Here is a 26,337-nt window from a genome sequence, read left to right as displayed (position 1 = left end):
ACTCTATGTAAGTGATTGCTGTCGGAAGATATAACTATTTAAGACTTATAAAGACTTCCAGCTCTTGGACAGACATTATCACATCTTTGGGATTATTACTGTCACAACCAAGTGATGGAAACATCCCACGTGTCTTTGAATATTTACTCCCCACATGTAGATTTATGACAGTGAGTTGATATCTTTTTTATTAGAAATAGTAACAACGGTGGTTATGTAAGACTAAAAGAAATCATGTACAATATGATCATCATAAACTTATCACAGGCGTGCATTTGATCTCATGAAGTTCATAACAGAACATGCAGGTCTTAAACAGTGTCCTTTACCTCTGTGAATGTAAAATTAATCATAAACCTCATGGGCGGTATGACCTGTAAGAGATTCAATCACTGAACATACAACCTGTATGATTGTCTGATGATTCTCTACAGGAAAACTAGATTTGGTGTTTGACAGTTTGTTAAACTATAAATAGTTAATGTCATTTATTTTCAGATTACGGTATTTATTATACAATCCTGAGTCCAGTATATAAAAAAAAAGACAAGAGGAGCATCCATCCTATCCCTCACCTGCTGGGATTTACATTCTGCAAAGTTTGAATGACCTGAGTGATCAGATCGTTAACTGTAATCTCCATGCATTGCATACATTTGTTGTCATCATACACCTGTGGTTCATCTGTGCAGGGTCTGATTGAGGATCTGTGCAACACAACAACAACAACAAAGTAGAACCTGGAGAATAAGGCATGCTGCTTCTCCTGACGTGCATGTATTTGGAAAAGTGGTGAAACAGTAAATGTGGGGAAAAAAGGTCATGCACTCACTAGCAAGACAAGTGCTGCATGTAGTAAAACCATTTCACTGTGACACATGAAAATCTCTTATTTTAACTCTAACTTTGGTATTTTTTCATTTTTTCTTATTATTACATAACCTCATAAATTAAGACAAAGCTACTGGCCTCATGTATAAAAACCCTCTTGGAATAGTTTGTATAAACCCGAAACTACATCTTGGGAAAGTTTTAGAAGAAAATATTTTCTTAGCCTCTGAGAAGCTAACATTTTGTAATTCTGTGTTATTCAAAATAACACTGAAAAGAACAACTAATATGTTGGCTGTCTTTGTGTGAAGGTGCCATTCAATTTCCCCTCTAAGGGATTAATAAAGTACTTCTTACTTTATCCCTCTAGATGAGCTTTCTCAATTAACTTCATGGCAATAATTACCGTTAAGTTCAATAGTTTGTGAAATGAATTTGATTTTCAAGGCAAAAGGAACAGATAAATCATATCAGACCAGGACACGGCTTCTTTAAAGCACGGTGCTGCAGTGAGGCTGTTAAAATGCATGCAAACATTGACAGAACTGAAGAAGAGAAAATCTCCTTTTTAGGTGTTACACATGTGGCCCAAATGACAAGATGAAATATCAGGCTGAAGAAACAGTTTATAAAATCTAAAATTCCAGTCTGGAGGAGGTCAATGTTGTGAGGCCTCAGAATGCAGATTTCTGCTGCAGTGACACGTGCCAGATGCTTGTCATCTGAGAGGTAGTAAATTCCAGAGGAGTTAACTGCAAAGAAAATGTTTTCTTCTGATTTGCATCAAGTGTCTTTATCCAAATCCGGCTTTGCAAAGAGAATCCATGATTCCAGTATTATTGTCAGTGTGTGAGCGGAGGAAGGCGTCCCGTGTCTCTGTCCGTTAGCTCTTGGTAAGGTGGAGTTTGCGGCCAAAGTACTCTGGAGCTGCATCCAGCAGCCAGTCGGCATCCACCAGACAGAGGTCTCTCATGTAGCAGCGGGAGGTGTGCAGCAGCTCGTTGAAGATCACGTACGCCGGCTTGCCCTGGAAAAGGACAGAGGAGGGGTGGATGGCAACGGGCTGGTGTGTGTCCAGAGCTAAGTAGCTGCCGTCGGGTTGGAGCTCCGCAGCGTTGACGAACATCCCGTGGGCGAGGCAGCGGCGAACGTTCCCCGTCTCTGCCCCACATGACTCCAGCTTCAAATTCAGCTGGTGACAAAAGAAACGGGATATTAATAATCTCCACTGGGCTGATGTCTCTACTGCTGCCACTTTAGACCAAAGTACACAAACAGTGAGCCGTTAGTGTTTGCTGAGGATTCATTTTATTGGTCAGGCCAGCACTGTTGGATCTCAGTGACGTCATTAACGACTGTGTGTCTCGTCCAACTCAAACATCGGGGTGCAGATGACAAAGAGCTGATACACGGAGAGAAGACGTCATGTCAGGTCATGTCGACACACTTTAGCCTCAGTCAACATGGTATAGGGAAGAAACTAAGCTGTATGTAAATACTGTCAGGAAACAGCGGCCACATCGTTTTAGGGATTGGTGGTCAGTCCAGAGGTGTGTCTGTGTGTGTGTGTGTGAGAGAGAGAGACAGTGTGGCTGCACTCGAGTAACACTTAAGCAGTAAAACATGAATATGTCACGTACAGCCTGTGAGGAAACTAATGTGAATGGCAGCTGAGTCAAGTGACGGTGTTCCTGGGATTGATGGTATTCTACCGTGCTGTTACAGAGAACATGTTACGTTATGGAATTTCTGCTTGGTTTGGTAATTTATCAGTTAAGTTAAGATCTCAAATAAGCAGACTGGTTCATTTTGCAATGAATTGGTAATGGGGGTGAAAGAATACCCCACCCTCCAGATGCTTTTTGATAAAATCATTATCAGACAGGCTAAGAAAATCACCACCGACCCCTCGCATGTCCTACACAGTGAATACGAGCTGCTCCCATCCAGAGGACGCTATAGAGTTCCGGTTAAGAATAAAAAACGCTACCTCAATATATATACAGGAACTCCTTCATCCAACTTTCGGTGGGTCTCCTGAACTCAAAGCAGTATCGACGCTGGGTATAGTGTACTGTGATTGTATTGATTGTGGTTTTTGTATTAACATTCGTAGACACTGTATTATGATGCACTTTAACTGTACATGCAATAATATCTTGTCCATGCACCATTGTACGTATATACTATGTAGCAGCCTGCATGTACTGTATGTCCAAGACAAATTTCCTATGGGACAAATAAATGTAACTAATTAACTACACCAGCCTATAGATTCCACTGATTCAGCATCACACTCCTTTTGCACTTTTGGACTCATGATGTATTTTTTCAAGGTAAAAGTATGAAAATCAATGCAGCAGAACCAGAGATAATCACCACTATCACATTCTTCCTTGTCAGAGCTCCAACAATTCACTTTGATGATTTGGATCATTTCACTGAATGCATAAAAATAAACTGTATTCGTTTGTGCTTACAACATTTGTAAGTAACTCTAACCCTGTCCTTACAGACTTTCACTAAAAATAAATGGGAAAAAAGCAACATATCATCCTGTTTACAGTTTCCCAATATATTGCAATATAATATATCGCCTCCCTTCTTCAAGATATGTATCATATTGCCTAATTCTTGTCAATACACGGCCATAATATGCAGTCGCGATGTGATAATTAGTGTCAGGTGACATCACTCAGCCCTATACAGAACATTCACATACACACAAAACGGTAAGATGTGGTGGAGATGTACGGATGTCTACCTTAAGGCAGATTTCTTTGAGTTGTGCTAGGACATCTTTGACCAGACCCATGTTCCTGCTGTTGACAAAGTTTTCTCGACACCACTCCTGTAACAGCAGACACACACAGGTTCATACAGCAGCTCAGCAATCGCGTGTTCCTTCGTTGGCTGCTCACCCAGATACACTCACCTTATTACCACTGACTTTCTTGAACGCTCTGTAGATGTTAAGAAGCGTCATGTGGTCTCCTTCACTGGAGGAGAATTTCTTGCGTGCTGCGAGCACCTCGTCGCGCCGGGCCGGAGGGTTGTACAGCACGGTGTCCACCGACAGCAGAGACACGATGGTCAGAATCTCCTCAGAACAGGAGTAATCCGGGGACAACAGGATCGTCTGCGAGATGTAGTACACAAGGCGGAAGGTGTTAAAACCAAATTCTGTCTGGGTTATAAGCATGTGACCTATGTGGAGCTGCAGGCTACAGGATGTCACTTCCCATCGTCTTTAACTCATATACAAGAATATCTGAGCAGAGCGCTCTTCACCTTGGCGTATCTTGGCTCCAGAGGGAAGCTCGCCATCTTCTTTCCCAGAGCGGTGAGGGAAACCAGCCCCTCCTTCTTCTCCACGGCTCCCAGCAGCTCTAAATGCTCCACAGCGGAGCGAACGGCCTCTGGGATAAACAAAAACAGCTGACGATGACCTACCGACCCTCCTGGATCACCAGAGGAGCACAGTGATTCATGATCGGGAGCGTCTTACCTGGAGAGGGCTTGGACATGAAATCAAAATTCATAACATCTGGAATCCCTAGAGCCATTAACTGTAGCATCACGCCCGCCAAGTTACACCTGCAGTGCACACACAAAAGCAATAGACAAACAGGCCAATCAATCACACTGACCTAAATATATCAACGTGCAGGAAAGAACATTGTACAGCAGCAAACACTGTACTGAGATGTTTAAAACCCGGCCTCCTACCTCTGGATCTCAGGCACAGTCATGGGGATGAAGTTGTCAAACTCCTGCTCGGTGTACAGACGGTAGCAGGATCCAGAATCCTCCCTGCCGGCCCGGCCCGCTCGCTGCCACGCCTGCGCTTTAGAAACCCGCTGCACCGCCAGCACCTCCAAACCGCTGTCTGAAAGTCACACAACGCAAAATTTAAGGGGGAAAAAAAAACAAAAAACATACTATTTGTGTTGTTATCAGCTTGTTGTTGCTGTTATAGTTTGGTGAATGTGATTGTTTACTTTTACTTTGTTAGAGTAAGAAGGGGATCAATTTCTCAACACTAGGTCACAAATAGTGTTAAGTCAAATAAATGGGAACAGTGAGGTACAAGAAGACTATATTTAACCACCATGTAATGTGGTAAAGTAACACAAATTAATCTATTTACTACTTCTAAATATTGACCTGATAATATTGATTTGTGTGTGTGTGTGTGTGTGTGTGTGTGTGTGTGTGTGTGTGTGTGTGTGTGTGTGTGTGTGTGTGTGTGTGTGTGTGTTTAGACTGAATCTTCTTACCAGGATTGAAACGTTTGGCCTTCACCATCCCTGTGTCTATGACATATTTGATCCCAGAGATTGTCACTGATGTCTCAGCAATGTTGGTTGACAGGATAACCTTCCTACTGCCCTACACAAAGACACAGAGGACAGATATTGTGAGTGAGTGTGAAATATAATAGAGCTTTGCAATGACAAGAAAGACATGTATGTGGCTTATTAAAGGAGCTTTAAAGTTTCCACATATCTCTATCCGGAGCTCCATCCCCTCTGCACCAGCCGCCGACTGCATCACCTCCATCCCCTCTGCTTCTAAGCCGGCCTGCCCTCCCTGCTTATGAACCAGTCTGCCAACCAGTATTCCCATTAAGCTGGCCTGCTCTCCCTATATATGGCCCAGTCTGCCCACCATAAGCTGCCTTTACCAGCTCTTGTTGACTGAACAACTCTGTTTCCATGTTTTCCCATATATGTTGTAAACCGTTTTCTTGTCCGTACACAACATCTATTGCACATCTGCCTGTTTTCCTCATTCCTCATTAGTTGTGAGGGTCTAAGGGCAGAGGATGTTGTTATGATGCCATGTAAAGCCCTATACAAATAAACTTGCCTTGCCCTTTCTTTCTGCCCGGTCTGTATTTTTCATGTGTCACTGTTGTGTCATGTGTGCATTTACCTTCGGAGTCGGCTGGAAGACCCTGAGCTGCTGTGCTGGGGGCAGCGACGCGTACAAAGGGATAACTACCATGGGACTACAGCCGTCAGGCAAATGCTTGGCGATGTCCCGACACGTCCTCGCCAGAGCCTCGATTTCCTCCTGACCCGTCATGAAGACTAAGATATCATGGGACGGAGGTGCCTCCTACGTGCACACAACAAAACACTGCTGTACTCTGGTGTCACAAAGAATCATCACAGTCAATGAGCATGCACCCTCGAAGCCGATTACTCATAGGTTCGTCTTCCTTATAATATTCAATGAAATTGTTTTGAAAGTACAATTTATGAGTGATTAAAGGATCAAATATGATATTAATTCAATCATAAAGATACATTATATTAGCAGAAGTAAGACGTCACCAACCAGCTACAACAAATGTTGCTGTTTTGCTGAAATCAAAGTAAATATTGAAGACTACCTGGTGGATCTGGAAGATGGACACGAGTGCAGCCTGCAGGTAGTCTGACTGGGGCTGCTTGGTGTAGTAGATCTGAATGGGATGCTGCCTCCCCTCCAGGTACAGTACAGGTGACTTGTTGAAGTATTCAGAGAACAAATCTACATCCATCGTGGCTGACATCACTATGATCTGCAGGGTTACAAAAACAAACAAACAAGAAAAAAACTCATAAAAACTCATGTTTGAGCAGATCAACACAGTAGACACAGAAAATGAGCTTACAGGAATGAATGTAGAGCAAGCTTTTTCATCTTACAGGCAGTGAAAGGATTAGCTCAGTGTTTACTATGAGTGTTTAATACCTTATTGAAGCCAGAGCAGCCGCAACTGTCCTCCTACCTTCAGTGGAATCTTATTAAGTTCTCGGCGCCTGCGTTGAGCGGTTTTAACCACACCGAACAAGACATCGGTGTGCACGGTGCGCTCATGAGCCTCGTCCAGCACCACCACGGTGTAGCGCAGCAGTAACGGATCTCCGATGGCCTCGCGCAGCAGCATGCCGTCTGTCATGAACTTCAGCTTTGTCTCAGGGGAGGTGACATCCTCGAAACGCACTGTGTAACCGACCTGTGTAGGAAGTTTCAGTTAATTACTATCTACAGCTCAGTGAGACTGATATACTTACATTCACATATACATCCATCGACGCATGTAACAGGCTGATGAAAGCAACCAGGAAATGTTATTGTTAATTATTATGTGCTGTAGTAAAGAAGTAATTACAACATTAAACAGCATACATATGGTAATGGTTATGTTGTTATGGATATATTATGTAGTGGCTGTTCAGAGAGTGGAGCAGATTGTTTAGTGGTTCAATCCCTGGCTCCTCCAGTCCACATGTTGAAGCATCCTTGGGCAGAATACTGAACCCATAACTGTTAACATCAGTGTTTGAATGTGTGTATGACAGATACATTATGGAGACAGAAATGCACAATGAATATGTAGGTAAAAATTAATGTGTAAATGTAATAACTATAAGTCAATCTTATATAATAATCTATCTATTTTTTTTTTTTAACCAAGGTAGAGTGGGTCATAGTAGGTCAGTGTGTTGCTGTATCACTTGGGCGGCCCACCTCTTATGGTTTTATGGTATTTGTGACTTTGTGACTCTTCTATATTGTTTTGTGAAGCACTTTGTAAACTTGTGATTTTAAAGTTATTATTATTATTATATGTCAAAATGTCTCTGTTATGTTACCAAACCCTTGATTGCCTCTGATGGCTGTTCCATCAGTGTATAAATGTGTGTATGGGGGGTTATGTGTGTGTGAAGAACTGTGAGGTGGCATAAGTGGTCTCTGAGACAAGAAAGCACTATAATACTTACATATAGTGCTGCTCTGGTCTTAAAGATTACTCAGAGAGCACAATTTACTGTGCTGTTTATTGAGCCAGTGTTTAAAAGGCACAGACTAAGCAGTCATATAGGAAATGTATCTCCTGTCCTCACCAGCTTGCCAAGCTGAGTCCTCTTCTCCTCTGCCACCCTCCCTGCCAGTGAGATGGCAGCGACCCTGCGGGGCTGAGTGATGGCGATGATGCCCTGTCGTCCGATGCCGGCCTCATACAGATACTGTGGGATCTGAGTGGTCTTCCCAGAGCCAGTCTCACCTGGTGCATCACAGAGAGAATGGGCCAAGTTAGACATAAAGCAACGCCATGAAATAAGATAAGGTAAGATGATCCTTTAATTGTCCCACAATGGGGACATTTACAGGGTTGCGGCATGCAAATGTACAGCACAGAATGATAATAAATAGCACATAACTATAGCAGTAAAAAGTATTTGTAATAGATTATGATTAAAATGAAAAAATATATAAGAACATATTGGATTTAATTTTTGTTTTTTGCTGAGAACAGCTCTTGTTGTGGAGTCTGACAGCTGCAGAAATGTAAAAGTGGAACACATGAACTTAATTTTGGTATACAGGTGTTTATCAGAGTGAATTATTACATTATTTAAAATTATAAACGGAAATGGATGTGGCAATACTAGCACTGACAAAATAAATGAAGTTTTTTAGCGGATCTTCCCTTTAACTTGAGTTGCATAGCAGCGGCTAACGATGTAGCAGCAGTGGCTACCAGTAGCTGTGGACACTTTACCTATCAGAATGGCATTGTGCAGCTGTCTCAGTTGGTTCAGCAGCTGGGGTTTGGCCTGGTAGATGGGAAGCTGTTTCCTCTGGACTTCTATCGGTGTGGTTGCATTTCCCTTTCTAGGCAGCAGCATTCCAGGTTTATTCTTATCGAGACGGAAAAAAACTGACCCCGGCTTGAATTTTTTAGCCGGAGGAGGGTCGGGGTCGTGGGGCATGTTCTAGAAAAAGTGGCCGTGATAGCAAAACCGCCGCGACTCTTTCTGCACAGTCCGTTTAAAGACGAAAAGAAAGAAAAAAGTTTTCTTCGTGCTCACTGACAAGACACGCAAGCGTCACTGCGGATGTTTTGCTCTCTCTGCAAAAACGTCCCCACGTGGTAAACCTCGGCGCACATGTTTGACGTCATCGAATGTGAGTAAAATTTAACCCGAGTCAGGACTGTCAGGTACAGTCGCTCAAACCACGGGCTACTGTACATTCATGTTTTAATTTATTTGTCATTGTGCACTGTGCTTCAGTGCATTCATTTGAGTGACATATGTTTTTCATACATCGTGAAAATCAAATCTCAAGACTGTAAACAATAAGTGAAAAGATGTAGGCTATATTATGCCAATACAATAAGTAGAAAGCAGTTTCATACATTTTCAGTTTTTTTTTTTCAATTGATGTACAATCCACCCTTCTTATAGCCTAGAAATCTAGACGCACCCTAGCAGCAGCAAAAATATAATGATATAGTCTGGCTTGTCAGGCTACCCTTCTTACAAAAGTTTAAACAATACTAAGGCAGATGACTTCTAAGTTGTAATTGCAGCAATACAAACTCAGACATATTCCATACCCTATAACCAACTAATTAAATAGTGAAAAAAAACAAATATGGACACATCACAACCCCTGAAAATGAGAAAGCACAAGCATAAAGGGAAACACACTCAAAACACAAAAACAACACCACCATGAAAACAGACACAAAAATTTGATACAAGAGTCATGAAGTGCTCTGAAAACGAGCTTGGATATCTTCAACGTTGCAAGATCAGTTGAACAGGTTCTTAATTAACCTTGACATTTACTGTGACGTTACAATGGTAGCCTATGTTCTGTTTCCCCTCCAGTTTTGCCTCCAGCAAGCCCTTTGGTAATCTGAAACAGGCTCCGATGTCATTGTTTGATTCCTGGGAAATGGAATCTGGTCTACCAAGTTGAGATTTGTTGTCTAAAACTAAAACTAAATGCTTTACAGTTTAACAACAGTGCTGCTTCAGTGACCTGTATCACTACATTTGAGATCAATAGAAACAGAAACAGAAGCATTATGGTTTATTAGGCTCTAATTAGTGATATATAGGCCTACCTATCACAAAATAGATAATGGTGTAGGTATACTCACTGTTAGTATGAGAGCGTAGCTGTCACTCTCATTACTCCCCCTGGCTACTTGTGGTGTAGTGTAGCATACAACCAACTCACAATTGAGTTACTACTGTAACATCCCATAACTCTTATGATGTGGATGCAACATTATCATCACTGACATGAAATAATGGCAGCCATGACCATGAAGACAGCCTTTCAACGGTGTGTTTTGACAGCTTATTAGTGTTAGTCAGTTCACTCAAACACACTGAGCTGTTTGAGGGGGCAGTATGCTAATGCTAATATATTGCCAAGGCAGATACTGTATCTACTGTAGAATTGCCTGAAGTGAGACTAAAGGATGCAAATTAGCATAGCATTACATTACTTTATCTTTATTTTCCACCATTAAAGCACTCAGTGTTCACAGCAAGCTGATACTCGCTGACTCTGACACTGCCAATTCTTAGAAAGTTCCTGTAAGTTTTTATTTATTTAACCATGGCAAATTCAAATCACACATAAAAAAGAAAACATGATACAGTCACTTTGTTTGTTTGAGTAGATTTTGTATCAAAGGATGTTAAATCCTCCTTAATGTTAGTGACATGTTGGTGCTATGGACTCTACATTATTATTATTTATCTTTATTTTTTATTCAGCAGGTCCCATTGATAAACATATCATGATTCCCAAAATCATAAACCTCCTGAACATTTCACTTTCATAAGCCACGTGCGAGAACATTTAATTGTCAGGAAATTAGTGGGTCAGATTTAAAGCTGTTTTTTATGTGTCATTTTTCAGGTTCTTGAGCTTTACAGAGTTGGAATTTGACACATTTTGTGTAATCATAATTTATCTTCCTCTTTAATCATTAGCAATTAATCTTATTACTACCACCCTCTCCACCCTGTGGTCAGGGTGTCGACAGTTTTGATTTTGAGAAACAGCACTTACATTTAGAGCTGGAGGGAAGACACTGTCATCAGATAACTCAATATAAGCCTTTAAAAAATAATAATAATCAGGGTAGGGCAACAGGGAAGAATGGGGCAACACACACCTGCATGGCATCATAAACATGACCTGCCCTTTGAAGACAATCATTTTCAGGGTTCTCAACAAGAACCAACATGTTATGGATGCGTTGTTTGGCAACAAACAGGATGTTATGCAAATTGCAGAGGAATTGAGTCATCATGAGTTAAGTAATATGATTGGTATATAGCAATAGTGCTGTTCTACAGAGGTCTGTTCGTTGGTGAGACAATGAGAGCCTTGACCACATAGCTGATGTTCCTTTTCTTGTGTATTTTAGCAGAAGCTGCATCTCCCACTGCAATAACTCCAATAACGCACAGTTCTTCATTACAGAGGAGAAATCCTCTTTCAAATGTAATGAGTGACAGCTATGGACAACCTGTCAGCTTGATGCTGCACCGCTTGGACAACGTGAAAATAAATTAAGATAATCACCAACTTACTTGCTTCATTGATGCATCTAACACTCCATCAACATCGGCCTAAATCCCAAATTCACCACTTTGGTCTGAGATATAATCTCAACTCAGCAATCGGATGGATTTCAAATTTCTACAACTAATGGCTAATGACTGCCCCATCGGCCTCAGCTGCATTTGGTGTTTAGTGCTAATTTGGAAATGTAGCATTATTATCTAAAATGGTGAATATGGTGGTGAACATTATCTCAAATCACTGCTGCACACAAGTACAGCCTCACACGGCTCATAGCATAACTATATGTTGTTGAATTATCCCATAGCTGCATTTGAAATCACTAGTATTAGTGCACTGCATTTACTCTTTGCTGAAATGTATCCATAACATTGGCCTAGTGCCCCAAAAATATTCAAAATCAAATGAAGTAAGCAGTGTGATGTGTGCCCTAACTCTTTTTCCCGTCATACTGATGAAACAAATAAAAAAAGATGATTAGTAAGTGTTTAAAATCATAATATACTGCTCACTCCAGGTAGTCAGGTGAACAAAACAGTAATTTCAGACTGTTTTTTTTTTTTTGTTAGAGTGCAGACATGGCTATTTTATGACAATCTCCAATGTATATTCCTCTCTCTTCTGAAATGCGCTCAAACAGATTTAGATTTGGGTTTTAAACATGATTCAAAAATAAGATGTTCCATTCACTAATCTCTGCAGATTAGAAAACGCTGCACAAGTGAGAAAAACAGTTTTCAGACGGAAAAACCTTTTATGTAATATCCTTATATTTCAACGTATTCATACCGAAATGAAATGGTTCACTTTCATTTTAATTAGGAGTTCTCCACTTCTTCTCCTTCAGGAGTGGAGATTAGAAATGCAAAGCACCTCAGAGTATATGAAAGGGGAGAGTGAATTGTTGAGTGGGGTGAGAAACCTAAACTGTGCCCCCTCACACAAAATGACGATAAAACATAAGAAGGCTTAATGTCTGCATGTCTGGTGACATGAGAGTAGGCAAAACAAGCTGAACTGAGGTATAAGCACTGTGTGTTTATGCTAAGCTTATGTACTGTCTATCTCTGCCTAGCATGCAGGAAGAGAGTGTCAGAGGAGATGATAAGGTTTGATTGCACACACACACACACACACACACATAGAGAGAGAGAGGGAGGTCCGGTGCTTGTATGGCAGCTGTTGAGCTATTTGAACTTGCAACTAAGTCCAGAGTGAATTCCTCAAAGTCCAAATTTAATGTTTAAGAACAGAGAGAAGAGGGGTATAGGCTGCAGTGAAGAGGTGAATAGGAAGGTGCACAGTGACCCTGTGCATTGAGGGAAAGAGAGAGAGAGAAAAAAGAGAGGGAGGAGAGAGTAAGAGAGAGAGAGAGAGAGAGAGAAACATAAAGCAGCGGGGGAAGGAGGAAGTCCAACACTTCAGGACTTTTCATGAAACGCTTCAGACGTCACTTATGAGAGGAGGCAGAGGACCCTCGCCATCACCAGTGAGGAGCCACGCAGAGGCGACCAGGGGGCGAAGAGGAATTGGAGTCTGGGTGCTTATATGCGAGTGGGGTGAAGAGAGAGAGACCCTCCTGTCTGTGGGTCAGCTGGTGAGAGAAGATGAAGAGCCAAATCACCAACGCTCTCTCTGACTTCTTCTTTGAGTACGAGACCCCGCGCCAGGTGCTGGTGAGGAACAGGAGGGTGGGAGTGGTATGCCGTCTGATCCAGCTGGGGGTCCTGGCTTACATCATTGGGTAAGTAAGACTTTTACTTCTTTTTTTTAAATGTTTGTTTTGCTGTTCATTGGGGGCAACAGGGAGATTTGTTTGTGGAGAAGATATGCACGGTCTTACATGTTGCAGCTTGCTTGAAGGGACACAGGCTGATGCAGGCGCGACCCTGCAAATTCCAGCAACTTCTGGCCGGTTCATGTTGTTGTAGTGCATTATAAACAACATTAGAAAAACATCTTATTTGGCCTTTGGAAGCTGCCAAGTTTGATACAATACAGGATACAATCATTTTCCTGATAGTGTTACATAGAAATTACAATTGCGAAATCTGGTTGACGTGATGGTGCAAAAGCATCATTTTTATAATCTGTCCTTCTCAAGTTGAGACAAAAAAGCAGCATGCTTGTTAGCTTACGTACAATGACTCACTCTCTCATACCGTCCACTCCACTCACTACCTCCACACTCTTGCTTTGACATGTTGGAGTCAGTCACTGAGAAGTCCCTCCCAGAGAAGGAGGCATATCTTATCTCACTCCACAGCGCAAAATCTAGGTTTATCTTTTTTTTTTTTTTTTTTCCAGATCAGTCATAGGCTGTTTGTGCATGAGGATGAGTGTGTGCGTGTTTTGTCTTTTTTTTGTGTCTCTGCACCTCTGAGCAGCAGAACCTGAGGAGCTGTGTGTGATGAACACGCTGAGGCATATGCTAACATAGATAACAATCAACCGCTGCCCAATTCACTGCCAAACAGCATACAGACGTGTTACCTTCTGCTGGTGATGTTGATGGTGACAAATGTAACAGAGAAAGACAAATTTAAGACCATTCCCTCTTGCTAATGGCAAGGTTGTCTTTTTTTTTCAGAGGAAACAGCTGTTGATTTAAAACGGTTTTGAAATGTTGACTTGTCTTTGTGGTTCACATTGCATTAATCTCAACAAACTCTGAAGCCAGAAAAAGTTTGTTACGATCATATCTTTAATTTTAAATGTAGAAAACTGCTCCTGCTGCGATAACTGTAATGTCTTTTTAATTTGAACTGTGCACTGACAACGGGGAAGAAAGGGAAGAGCCGCGATGTGCTTTCAAACACTCTCTTTCTTCTGCTATCAAAGCTCTGTGAGCATGACAGAGCAGCCTCCTCTGCCTCCTGACCCCCCCAACCCCACCATCACCTGCCTTTTTCAGCCATCAGGCCACATTAAGGTTGGGCAGTGATGGGCATGAGAAGAGATATGATTATAAAACTGTCCAGATTCTCCTCTTTGGGATGGAGGCAGGAGGCTGACAGGTGGGAGCAGCACTCAGACTGTGTCCCTAAAGGCAGTGAACCAGTGAACCACAGAATCACTGGTTGTCCTGTCAGTGATTGTACATTTCATTTCAACCATAGACTTGTCAAATACGCATGTATTATTTCAGTTTTTGTAATGTAAGTCAGTAAAATAAATTAAAAATTATTGTACACTAATTTTGTGCTAAAAAAAAAGAAAGAAAAGAAATCACATCAACGGCTTGAAAATATGTTATATATTAATTTAAAGTTAATCTCTTAATGAAGCCAAAAAGCTGACTGAGTTAATAGAGATGAGCAGCTTCAGGAAACCATAATGACTGTTATTCAATTCCCATCTTCCCACTTTTAAATTGGCAAAAATGCTGGTCCGCTGTTTGGGTTTTTCAGTGATTAGTTAGAGGTTGATTTTTGTCATTTTAATTTGTGTTCACAAAACGAACACTAATCTCAGCGCTACAATATGGTGGGAAGAAAAAGCCCTGCGCACATCAAGGAGCCTCCTCCCTGCCTCCCCATTCTCCTTCTGTCGGAGAAGATACAGATCTCACTTAGACTGCTGTTTCTGAACATCCCTGCATTATTTCATGCTGGTGGCTTTCTTTATTCTGCTAATGTGCTCTATTTTTCTCCACCTCCCCTTCAGTGTAAGCTCCAACTTACATAATTTGATTTTCTTAACTGATAGAAGTTGTGGCTCTTAGCTCATTGTGCACCTTACTTCACTCTGCAGTTTGAACAATGTCCCACTTCATGTGTTGCTGTAAGGTGCTTCCATTGTGTGCTGACAAATGTGCGCTGCAGTACATGTTGTCCTGTAGGCTTTCTGCCAGGGGATAATTGCTTTTCACACCCTACAGCATATAAAATATTTCACTGTGTGTGTGTACATTATCTGTCAAGTGCATACCAGCTGTTACCCATACCCCCTGGCCGAGCACACAGATTGAGTAATACAATGAGAAGCCTCATTCTGCACAAATCAAAAAGTACTGTGCCCGACTCTGAAGCTGCTTTCTGCTTGATGGGAATCCTTTTATGCGATGAAGGATTCAGGCACTTCTACTTAATTTAGTCAACTGCAGTTTTTTTTTTGCCAGTACAAAGCTGGAATGTGTGATATTTTGGTGAATGATGCAAAATGTCTTAAAAGCAAGAGTTGCAGTAGCTCTCCATTGTATTACCACTTGTCGGACATATTCAGGTCCTTCTCTTATGTAAACATCTTGCATTTATAATCCATATAAATTTACAAGGATCTAATGTAAACACACTGTGTTAGAGATTGTGAATGCAGACACATGGAGCCTCATTTTACCACTACTGCCTTGATTATGTAATAAGACTTCAATACAGGAGGTTAAAACCGCTTTGTAGTGTCTGGGCAGGCTATACGCTACCAGTGACCTGATACTGGAAAGTGACAAGAGAGAGACAGACTGGGCCAATGATAGCTGGTTAGCAGTAGACCTAGCAATGGCAAAACCTACAAACAACTCATTTGAACTTATAATTATTTTTGCTCTGTTGTGAAATATTTTATTTTTTATTGATAATTTGACATCTTCCAATGCAGTCATTTATTTAAATGAACAAAAAACTGGGAGTGGTTTCATATCTAACCATTAATTGTATGTTATATTGTATTAGTCCAAATACCTGAGACCACCCTCCCATTCAAGTGAGTACCTTTGCTTTTAAATTTGTACATAAGTGTATGTCGCCATTAATATGATCAACTATTTTGCAAGAGGATGCTTTTTTTAATGATGAACATGCATTGCTGATGGTCTGATTACTTAGAAATGCTATCTAGTAGCCTGTGCTACCATCTGTGAAACATGCACAGCGGCTCAACCACAACTGTGATCAGATATGTGATATTTCCACTTGAACCAGTTTCTCTATCTTAACAGACGTAAACAACAGTTCACTGCAGTCCTATATGTTTCTCCAGCATTAAAACGGGCAAGTTGCCATCTTTTAAAAAAATATTTATATTATGTCTGCAAATTCAACATGTCCGATTTGTCCTAGTGCTGATGAAGTACAACGGCCATCATGTTGCACAACCACAATCACATGCACATGTGTCCCTCCGAGGTGTGCTTCTGGCATGTGGGTTAGCTGTGCAAAATGTCAACATCACCCATATACATGCCCTTGCCTCAGGGGTTGGTGCTCGTTTGGGGCGGAGTGGAAGTCTGAGATGCTGACAGACCTGACAGGGTGCTTTGTGTTGCTCATACAGGTGGGTTTTCATCTACGAGAAGGGCTACCAGTCCACAGACACAGCAGTCAGCTCCGTCTTCACCAAAATGAAAGGCGTGGGCTACACCAATGTGAATGGAACTGAGAGAGTCTGGGATGTGGCCGACTACGTCTTCCCTCCGCAGGTTGGTCACTGGTTAGCTGAAACCTCTCACACGTGCAGAAACGTTTATTATGCATGCCTCCTCTTCTGCAACTGGTACAAGTCACAGATCATTGCTGAATTTTTATTAAATCTGGGACAGAGTACGATGTCATGAAGTCAACATCCACAGTCTATGATTCAAACTGTCAGAGTGAGTCAGGCTGAGTCAGACGAGAAACGTCAAAACACTTTGCTTCTTAAATAATGCTGCTCACTGGTCAGATTCTGACAAAGTTCAAGGTTTGGTCACACAGTGAAAACATCCGTGTTGGCTTTATTTGATGTCAGATCCAATCACAGAGGTAACTAGGAGTGGCATACACACAGGTTGAAAATTACCACAGCTTTTGACCCTGATGATAATAATATGGCTCTGTCAACATCAAGGTGTCCCTTTGACATCCAAAACTCATTGCGTGCATCTTGTAAAGAACTGAGCAAACAGTCTCCCAAAAGGATCGCTACCCAAATATATTTCTTTGTTTGCCTAAAATGTTACTGGGTCCTGTTATCTGCGGGGAAGAAATAAAGAATACACAATGACGGTTGCCATGTTTGCTTTGAGGTGTGGGTGTGGGCCTTGTTTGATTCGGAGTGGAATTAGCTCTTGGTTAGGGATGATAAACCCAACCAAGATGAAAAGGACACTTTGCTGTAATGACTTTCACTTTGATCAGGTGAGGTATTAATTCTGAAATTCATCCCTTTATCTGTGAAATTTCCTGAGATGGTAGTTATTGTATTTTGGGTTTATCACTTAAACGGATGTTTTCATGTTATGGTTTATTTCGAGAGGCATCTATTCTAACATGCTGTAAATAGTAGCATATTGCCCTGATTCCTGAGTATCAAGAATATTACCTCACATTAGCTTTACAACAGTTGTAAAGGTAGTGTGAGTCCATATAAAATGAACACGTGCCTTTAGCCATGAAATAAACTCCTGTCAAACATAACTTTATAGGTTCTGTTTTTTGAACAGATGAAATTGAGATATGAGCAATAGTTGATCAGGGTTTGCTTCATGGCAGAGGTAGACAGGAACACTGATAATACTCATTTATGTTCACAAGTATGTGGCTATAGGGAGCAGCTTGTGTGGCACAAAGACTAGAAAGTGAGGTGGGTCTGGCTCTGTTTCACGGGGTATTAAACATCTGATAACTGCCCATAAAACATAAAGTTTTGTTCATGAGCTGGTAGGAAGATTAATAGCCAAACTACAAAAGCAGGGTCAGACTGATAATTGCAAGTGTCTGTGACTGACTGAGTGATAGAGTTGAGTGTTCAATAATCACCATGTGACTGTGTTGGACTTTCCCACATTGGCTGTTGCTCTGTCAAATTGAACTGACTTCTATACGGGGTCGTTTACAGCCTGCAGTGCTGCCAATGTAGCACATTTGTCATCATAGACTTAGAGACTGTTTTTTCTCAAAGTTAGAGACAAATATAGCGACTTTTTGAACAACCTTGGCTACTTATGGGAGAGAGTCGTCAGAAATGCCCCCTCTCTCTCTCCGTGTGTCTGCTGTGTTCAGTGAGTGGCACAGAAGCAGAGCAGCAGCTTGTTACCCAGCCAGAGGCTGTGAGAGACAAAATAAGAAAGATGTTCTGTCTCTTCCAACTTTCTCTCTGAGTGATCATACTACCAGTAAATATAGCAGAAATCTCAGCACAGTCTGTGTCTTTAATTTTTGTATGGTACTTGGAAATGGCTTGAAAATAAATAATGTCTGGTAAACCAACAGGCCAAGTCTCAGTCGTTATTTGTCATGTGTTCCATCGCCTGACAACACAAACAGTAAAACATGCAAATAAGAATGGCATATTGGCAGATCGGCTGTATAGATAAACTGAATGCGTGAGCAGAGAGAGTTAGAAAGAAAGAGAAACTGTAAAGTCTGAAACCGGCTGACACTCGGCAGAATGCAAATAGGAAACAATGATATCACTTGTTTATAGCAGCTTCAACGGCATCCTTAATTTGCACATTGACCACACGCAGTCCAGCCAAATATTAGGATTTGACCCTCTTGTTGTTCTCTCAGCCAGAACCAGCCAAGCGAGTAGTCTCCGGACTGTTGGTCAATACTTAGATATAAGCGGGTGGCATCAATCTTTATCCAAAGCTCAGGGAAGCAAAAGGGGGGAAAAAAACCTTTAGTTTTAAGGATAAAAAGTATTTGTGTGAGCAGAGTCATCAGTGAGAAACACACTGACTTCACATGTTGTATAATGTCAACTGTACAGTATGTCATTTGATGGCTTAAATACATAAAAAAATAAAATTACACTTTATTTTCATCCTAAACCACAGGGGGACTCATCATTTGTGGTGATGACAAACTACATCATAACCGAAGGTCAGCGTATGGGAAAATGTCCTGAGGTATGTGAAACTGCTCAAACTTCTTTCCTTTTCATCTTTCCTGCCGGCTGATTTTTTCCTTCCTCTCTGTTTTCTCTTTCTCCCACTGACCAATACACTTCCAAAAATAGTAAAACAAAGCGGAAACTGTGTCTCATTCCAAGACTGTTTGTGTAATTGGGTAATTGTCTCGCTGTCAAATTGCAGAAAGAAAGTCTTTTTAAACTTAATTGCTTCAAGATGACACAAACAGCAGTTTCTTTATGATGCAGAATAAATGCAAAACTGTACTGTACTGAACTTCACATTGTTGCTTTCGATTTCAAAAATGTTGTGATATCTTCACATCTCCAGTTCACTCTAACCCCAGTTTCTTGTTTATCACAGCTCAAAGGAAAGCACAACTGCACCTCACACACAGACTGTGAAGGAGGGAGTTTCAAACGTACGGGACATGGTAAATCCTTACAGTGTGTGACGTCACAGTCCACACTGACTAACCGTCTGTCTGCCTGTGGCCAAACTCAGCTCAGTTCAGATCTTTTGGATTTTCATTATTTTGCTTTGTTTTACCAGAAAGCCCTTCTTAAACTTCTTACAGCCAGTGATTCGGCTGCAATGTACCAAGGGAGGTAGAGTATCATGCCAGGTTATGGCTATGGAGCAGTGTGTTTGCAAAATGGGTTGTGGCTCACACACACACACAGCAGAAACTAAAATACACCAGATCTGAATCATCTCTGTCACTACTAGAGTAAACATCTCAGATGTAATCCATACTTTGCTCTAGTCCAGCATGAAAAAAAAAGGAGATTAAAATCAACAATCCAAGTCTTAACAACCACACACACACGCACACACATTGTGTGCGTATGTATTATGGGTTCTTCATCACTGTAACTAAGTAAAACCCTGCCTTCAGCAAGTACACACATGCGTTTATGTATGTATATTTATACATAAACACATGCTCAGATGATATATTAACTCTCGTGGATATGAGCTCACAAAATATAAGCACACAGAGACATTCAAATCAAATAACCTTCCAGACAAGCCTTTTTTTTTTTTTTATGTGTCCAAACAGTACTGAAGGCAAGTTCAAAGAGCACTTACATAAATTTATTGTCCTCCATCTGTCCCAGGGTTAAATCCCGAGCCTTTCAAGTCCTTTGTGTCCCACATCACCTTCAATAAGACCAGTGTCAGCCGAAGCTTTAGATCTGTCTGTTGTAGACCGGTCAAATTCACCTTGAGGTGCCAGAGTCCCTTTAGAGGCGACATACTGTCTCTATGCTTGTAGACAAGCAAACATAGGAGGGGGGGCCCTGTGGCTAAACACAGTGGTGGGCTGTGGTGAAAGGTCAGAGACTGAAGCAGAGTGACCAAGCGCCTGCTGGAGGAGTGTCTGTCATATGCACATGATGAGAGAGACTGATACCCACAAAACTAATCACATGGAGAGAAGTTCTATATGTTCGGATCACGGCAAGATAAAGGAAACAGCCATGTCAGCATTTGCTTTGCCTGACTTTTTGCTTGCTGCTTGTGATGCTAATTCAAGATAAGATGGAAAGTGGAGGCAGAACATGTTTAGAAACGCTTTCATGTTAAAGCTTGTGCTTTTTCTTTTTTTTTTGGCAGCTTGAAGCACTCCCGTTTCAAGTTGATCACAATGTTGAGAGACTGAACGATGAACTCTCTATATGTTTCTGTTCAAGGTGAAATGACAGGAGTCTGTGTGAATACCACACAAACCTGTGAGGTATTGGCCTGGTGCCCTGTTGAGGATGATCACAACATACCAGAGTATGTGGAGACTGAATTATTCATACTGCATGCCGGTACTGCTTTGTAATGCATGTGAGGGCTGAATTTTTTAGCGATATGGTGCCGTTTGTGGGATTAAAATTATTTGTGATGATTTATGCTGAACATTTGTAGGAGGCTCTTTGACGTAACATGTTCGATTATTTTCTCTTTTTCATTCCAGTCCTCCTCTGTTGATGTCTGCAGAGAACTACACTCTGTTCATCAAAAACTCTGTAACCTTCCCCTTATTTCGCGTCACAAGGTGAGAAACCTCATTCATGTCAAAATACTGAGTTGTTAGCTTGGTAGATGTTACAGATGTGGTCACATCTAGATAAGTAAATACAAAAAAGGTTTTGTCAAAGTTGTTCTGACAAATATGGGTGGATAATTATAAATGAAACATTTTTTTAAACTCAAACAAAACAGAATAAATTACCAACACTTTCTAAATCTATCTATCCCGTGTTTTAAATCTGCTGTAAAATACACTAAAAACATTTTTTTTTTCATCCAGTTTGTTTTTCTTCTCTTGGTAACATTGTTAGGATTCCTTATCCATGAAAATTTTGGTTTTAATATTTTTTGGTGTGGGCCCTGGGCCTTTTTTGTCAGTATGACCCTTGGCTTCAATGTAGCTAATCTTCCTCTTGTCAGCTTTCTACTACCATCTATGGTGTTAGAGTCAGTTTGGACCCGAGTCTTATCAGCTGTAAAACACACTAAAACTATTATTTATCATCCCATTTCTTTTCCATCTCTTGGTTATCTTGTTAGGCTTCTTTATCCATGAAAAGATTTTTGAAAATGTCATAATTTTAACTAGAGCATCTTGTTGTGGAAAAAAGTTGTTTTGTTTTATTTTGTTTAAATTGAGGTTCCTGACAAAGTCAAAAAGTCTTGATGCTATAAACAAATTTATGTGGTACTTGTATGCATTTAAAACCTGAAAACGGGTCACTGGTGACCCGGACACCAGAGAAGGGTTAAGTCATGCTGGGTGAAGGATAACGGACGACATTATGCCCTTTAGTGCAAAAAGCAGTGACTCCCAAATGGTGGCAGTCAACAATATTTTTGGAGACAGAGTTGCATGGCTTCAAGCTAAAGAAAAAAAGTGAATAATATTATTGCTATCCTTTTTATGTAAGAAAAGGCAGTGTTTCCCTGAATCTTTCTCTCTAACATCCAGTCATGTTTTCAGGAGTAATCTGGTGGAAGGTATCGATGCCAATTACATCAGCAAATGCCTTTATGATCCAGACAAAGCTCCACTGTGTCCAATATTCAATCTGGGAGACATAGTTAAATTATCTGGCTTTAATTTTGAGACAATAGCCCGAGTGGTAAGTTTAAACTTTCATCTTTCATTTGTGTTTTTGTATAGTCGTTTTGTTTCCTTTGTTTCTAATGCGGTAATGGGGACTTGTGTGATGTATTATGTGCTCGTCTCGACAGGGAGGGGCTATTGGCATTGTGGTCGACTGGACATGTAACTTTGATGTGGATGTGAAGCACTGTAAACCAATATACAACTTCCATGGTTTGTATGGAAACCCGGATGAGACAGACAAAGCTAGAGCATCAGTGGGATACAACTTCAGGTGGGTGAATACATTGAATTAACACAGCTTCCTTAAACTCAGTTTTACTGGATGTTGTAACAGCATGAAACCACGTGTTGTTCTTCTAACATTTTAATCTGAGTGTTAAGTAGAGAGCTTTAGTGAACTGTTCCCTCATGTTAAACAATTTAGTTTGCCATTGTGCTTAGTTTTGTCTCTTGGGTGATGGGAAACTATCCTCAAATTGATATGCTGTCACTACAGTATATACAGTGGTGTGTAGCCTATTTTTTACTCACTTAACCTCTCATTAAATGTTAACCCTGCTTCAAGTCTGTTGAGTTTTTGCTGAGTACAGACTGCCTGACGTTTATAATGTTTACCCTCCCTCAGTAAAACTGCTTAACATGGCTGCCGAGATTCGTGAGATTCAGTCACTTTGTTTAATGTGCTATGAGCACAGCTTGTTCTCTTTTGTTCACACAAACTGTAGACACACTCATTACCAGGCTATTATTTATATTATGCCAGTTTTAATTGTAGAATATAATTGCACGGGTTGCCTTGAATACTGTGCAGTCAGTATAACCATTCTTCATTAATAATTAGCAATTCATTCATTCTTTTCTAATTGGATGATTCACAGAGAGGATGTGGAACTTTTCTTTTGTTATACTTGCAGTCTAAAGATTTAAATGTCTTGATGTTTTGTGAAATTAGTGTTATTGTGCAGGTTTCCCAACAGATGATGGGAATAGCCTATGTGGAAATTCTTTATCAAAATATTATTGTAATATATTATATATTTCAGGTATGCAAAGTATTACCTCGAGGACGGAGTTCAGAAAAGAACTCTTTTCAAAGTATTTGGGATCAGAATCGATATCATTGTGCAATCACTGGTAAGAACTATATCTGGATATTTTTATTTATATGAATTTCTCAGTAGAGAATTAGGAAGTAACTTACACACTGTCCTTCACAGGCAAGAAAGTTTGACATTATCCCAACGTTGACAGCTATAGGTTCTGGAGTGGGCATATTTGGAGTGGTATGTTGAAGCCTGACTCATACGTACCTGCAATAATTAGCCTATTTACTTTGTAAAACTAACTTTTTTTTTCTCCAAATATTTTTTCAGGCTACTGTAGTGTGTGACTTGGTCTTGCTCTATTTGCTGCCAAAAAGAGAGTTTTACAAGAATATGAAATTCAAATATACAGACACCCAGACACAGGTAAGATCTATTTTTAAATGTAAATTCTGCTGTAATCAGTCTAAACACAAGATGGAAGCAGAGAGACTTTTAGTAACACTGGTCCAGACAGACACAGTGCAGACACGAGGAAAGCTCTCTCTATCTGGACATCTCTTTGTCGGACTTAGGTTCTGCTACACAACAGAGCTAGAAATCATGCTAATACACACACAGGAGCGGTAAACTTCAGCTATCTATCAGATTAATGCTGTGTTTATTTCCATAACATTTGTGTGCACTGCAGAACCATGGTACGGTACAGCCATTTATCTGATAGAAGATGAAATCTCCTACAGTATCTCATCCAGACAGTTTCCCTCTGTAACTGAAACAGGCAGAACGTCTTGTATTTACAGCAAGACAACGAGTCGCTCGCTTTAGACACGAATGCCTATTACAACCTTGAAGCAAAGGCAAGACAAGTCCAAGGCCCTGACCTGGCCAACGTGAGTGCATGTAGAAGTTTAGACAGTGGAGTTTTTATTTTATGTGCTGTGATCTGTGGTGAAGTGAATCATTTGACAAACTACCGACTAAGCTTAACAGCTCCTGTCCTGTGGCTTTTACTTTGATTTTACAGGATCCTGATTCAGAAGCAGGCAGCATAGAGACTGAGTTGTCTAAAGTAAGAGATCTATAATTTTTGTATTTAAGAATAAAGCCCATTTGCTTTTGCGATGCCTGACCTATTTGTCTACTATTCTTATAGAAGTGACCTGAGGACAAACTTTCAACCCAGGCTGAACTGCGCTGGAGCAATACAGTGCAGAAGACCCTGCAAGACAACACACACACACACACACACAAACAGTAAATGGGCTGAAAAGCGATTGGGACTGAAAAAGGACAGCATCCAATGACATTGCTCTACATGCCCACTACTTCTTTTTTGATCTCCAGCAACATATTCTGCCAAGAACATCTTCCCACTCTTAAAACCAACCTGAGTTACTGTGACTCTTGCTATTGATGGTGTAGCTCAGACATACGTATGTGTACTCTTTTGGGTGTAGCTCGGTTTGCTTTTTGTTCATACGCTCTGGGTGTATCCTCCACCTCTTAACTGTTTCCATATCAGGTGAAAGAAAAACAATTTCTGGCACTCGAGTGCTCTTGTGTGTACACAACTCATCCTTCAGTCATCCATTACCTCTGTCATTGTCTTTGTCAAAGCAAGATATACACACGACGTGTGGGCGTGCCACTGTTGGACTGATTCTTCCCTTGTGTGCACCTTGTGGTTGACAATTGAGTCCAATAAAATATGTACAGTGAGATTACTGCTCTTTCTTTTGTCTCACGGTGCAAGGAGTCAAAGACAAAAGAGACACACTATCAAAAGGACTCAAATTTTCTTTCTTTTTTATTGTCTCTGATTATGTGTAGGTGTACAAAAAGCATGCAAAAAATAGCTTCTTTTTATATATTGGTACATATTTACATTGTAACAACAGCATTCCATAGGGATGTGCCATGCGTTTGTTTTCATATGAGCGACTTATGCAGGCGAGTGAGTACATTCAGAGAAATGCACAGGACGACACGAGACTGACATCCAGAAACACAGAGACAGCAGGCACCTTCAACACGCACGTCAGGACAGTCACATAGGAAACACAGCAGCAAATCCAGTCATCCCTGACTTGTATTATGTACATGTCTCGCTCTCCCACAGTCATCCTCCTCCTCCTCCTCCTTTGGATGTAATAACGACCTGAAATCATGAGAAATTAGTCCTGTCACTCACTTCCTGTGCTGCAACTGAGACCCATTCATTTTCCTTCTGTGTTTCGCCGCTGTAACTAAGCTCGAAGCTAGAATGAATTTCAAGTGTGCAACCTCTGCCAATGCTGAACAATCCAGTGATATGTGATACTGGAGTTTTAGGTTTTTAAAAACAGCCAAAATGCATGTACCTTTTAGGACTTTTTACAAGGATGACTCATAAGGTCATGACCATAAAAAACTAATGTGCTGCCACCAATTCATGTAATTTAGCAGGCTGCATCAGCTGATTAATACAGTGTAGTAGTCCTCTTAAAGTGATGCAACTGCCTCGTGCATTTGTAGGTGTAGGACTGGAAACTATGAAAAACAAATAATAAGAAGTTGCAAGTGTCTGAAAAATTACACTAAAACAGATATGTGATGCTGAAATAAAGAAAGAAAGGAATGACAGGACATGTCTATGTAGGTTGACCTTTGACTTGGTCTGGCACACACTGGACTATATACAGTACATCACTTCAGGGATTAGAAATTACAACACAAAAACACATCTTTATAAATGGGGGTGGTGGAAGAGTTCTTCATCTTCCACCAAATGTAATCCATGATCTCTGAGATAATAAATTAATACAAAATAGCTTTTAAATCGCTGTTGATTGGGCTCATGAAAAGACTGACCCTGTGCCCTGAACCTGGCTCATGATGAGATTTACAGTGTTTTAGCCTTATGGATCATTTCAGCAGTAAAACCCATGAGGTCTGCTGTCCCAGATACACAACATTCACAACTCTGTCATCATATAGATATGTGCAACAAAAACAGCTGTTCAAAACCAATGTGGTTGCTGCAGTTACAGCATTTTAAACACAGACAGGAGAATAAGTTACTGGTAAATGGAAACTTGAGTTTTAGAAGTAAAAATGATCAAAAAACCAAG

At 40.7% G+C, this 26,337-nt stretch overlaps 2 protein-coding genes across 2 annotated transcripts; one reads left to right on the top strand and one right to left on the bottom strand.

Annotated features, from left to right (window-relative positions):
- Positions 1-275: 275 nt before the first annotated feature.
- On the bottom strand, positions 276-8,728 carry dhx33 (DEAH (Asp-Glu-Ala-His) box polypeptide 33). Its single transcript, XM_083986182.1, has 12 exons — positions 8,393-8,728; positions 7,734-7,894; positions 6,614-6,841; positions 6,233-6,403; positions 5,770-5,955; positions 5,112-5,223; positions 4,561-4,720; positions 4,340-4,428; positions 4,123-4,250; positions 3,767-3,970; positions 3,596-3,682; positions 276-2,023 (listed from the first exon to the last, which is right to left on the bottom strand). Exons 1-12 carry the CDS (start codon positions 8,601-8,603, stop codon positions 1,715-1,717), a joined length of 2,046 nt encoding a protein of 681 aa, XP_083842308.1. The 5' UTR covers positions 8,604-8,728; the 3' UTR covers positions 276-1,714.
- Positions 8,729-12,703: 3,975 nt separating this feature from the next.
- p2rx1 (purinergic receptor P2X, ligand-gated ion channel, 1) lies at positions 12,704-24,500 on the top strand. Its single transcript, XM_083986634.1, has 14 exons — positions 12,704-12,973; positions 16,501-16,645; positions 18,986-19,057; positions 19,424-19,493; positions 20,758-20,845; positions 21,030-21,110; positions 22,053-22,194; positions 22,307-22,452; positions 23,225-23,315; positions 23,399-23,464; positions 23,555-23,650; positions 24,028-24,117; positions 24,252-24,296; positions 24,381-24,500. The coding sequence occupies exons 1-14, from the start codon at positions 12,837-12,839 to the stop codon at positions 24,384-24,386; spliced, it is 1,275 nt and encodes a 424-aa protein (XP_083842760.1). The 5' UTR covers positions 12,704-12,836; the 3' UTR covers positions 24,387-24,500.
- Positions 24,501-26,337: the final 1,837 nt, after the last annotated feature.

This window comes from Trachurus trachurus, assembly GCF_905171665.1.
Source record: "Trachurus trachurus genome assembly, chromosome: 14".
NCBI lineage: Eukaryota > Metazoa > Chordata > Actinopteri > Carangiformes > Carangidae > Trachurus > Trachurus trachurus.
This window is presented reverse-complemented; position numbering and strand designations above follow the sequence as displayed.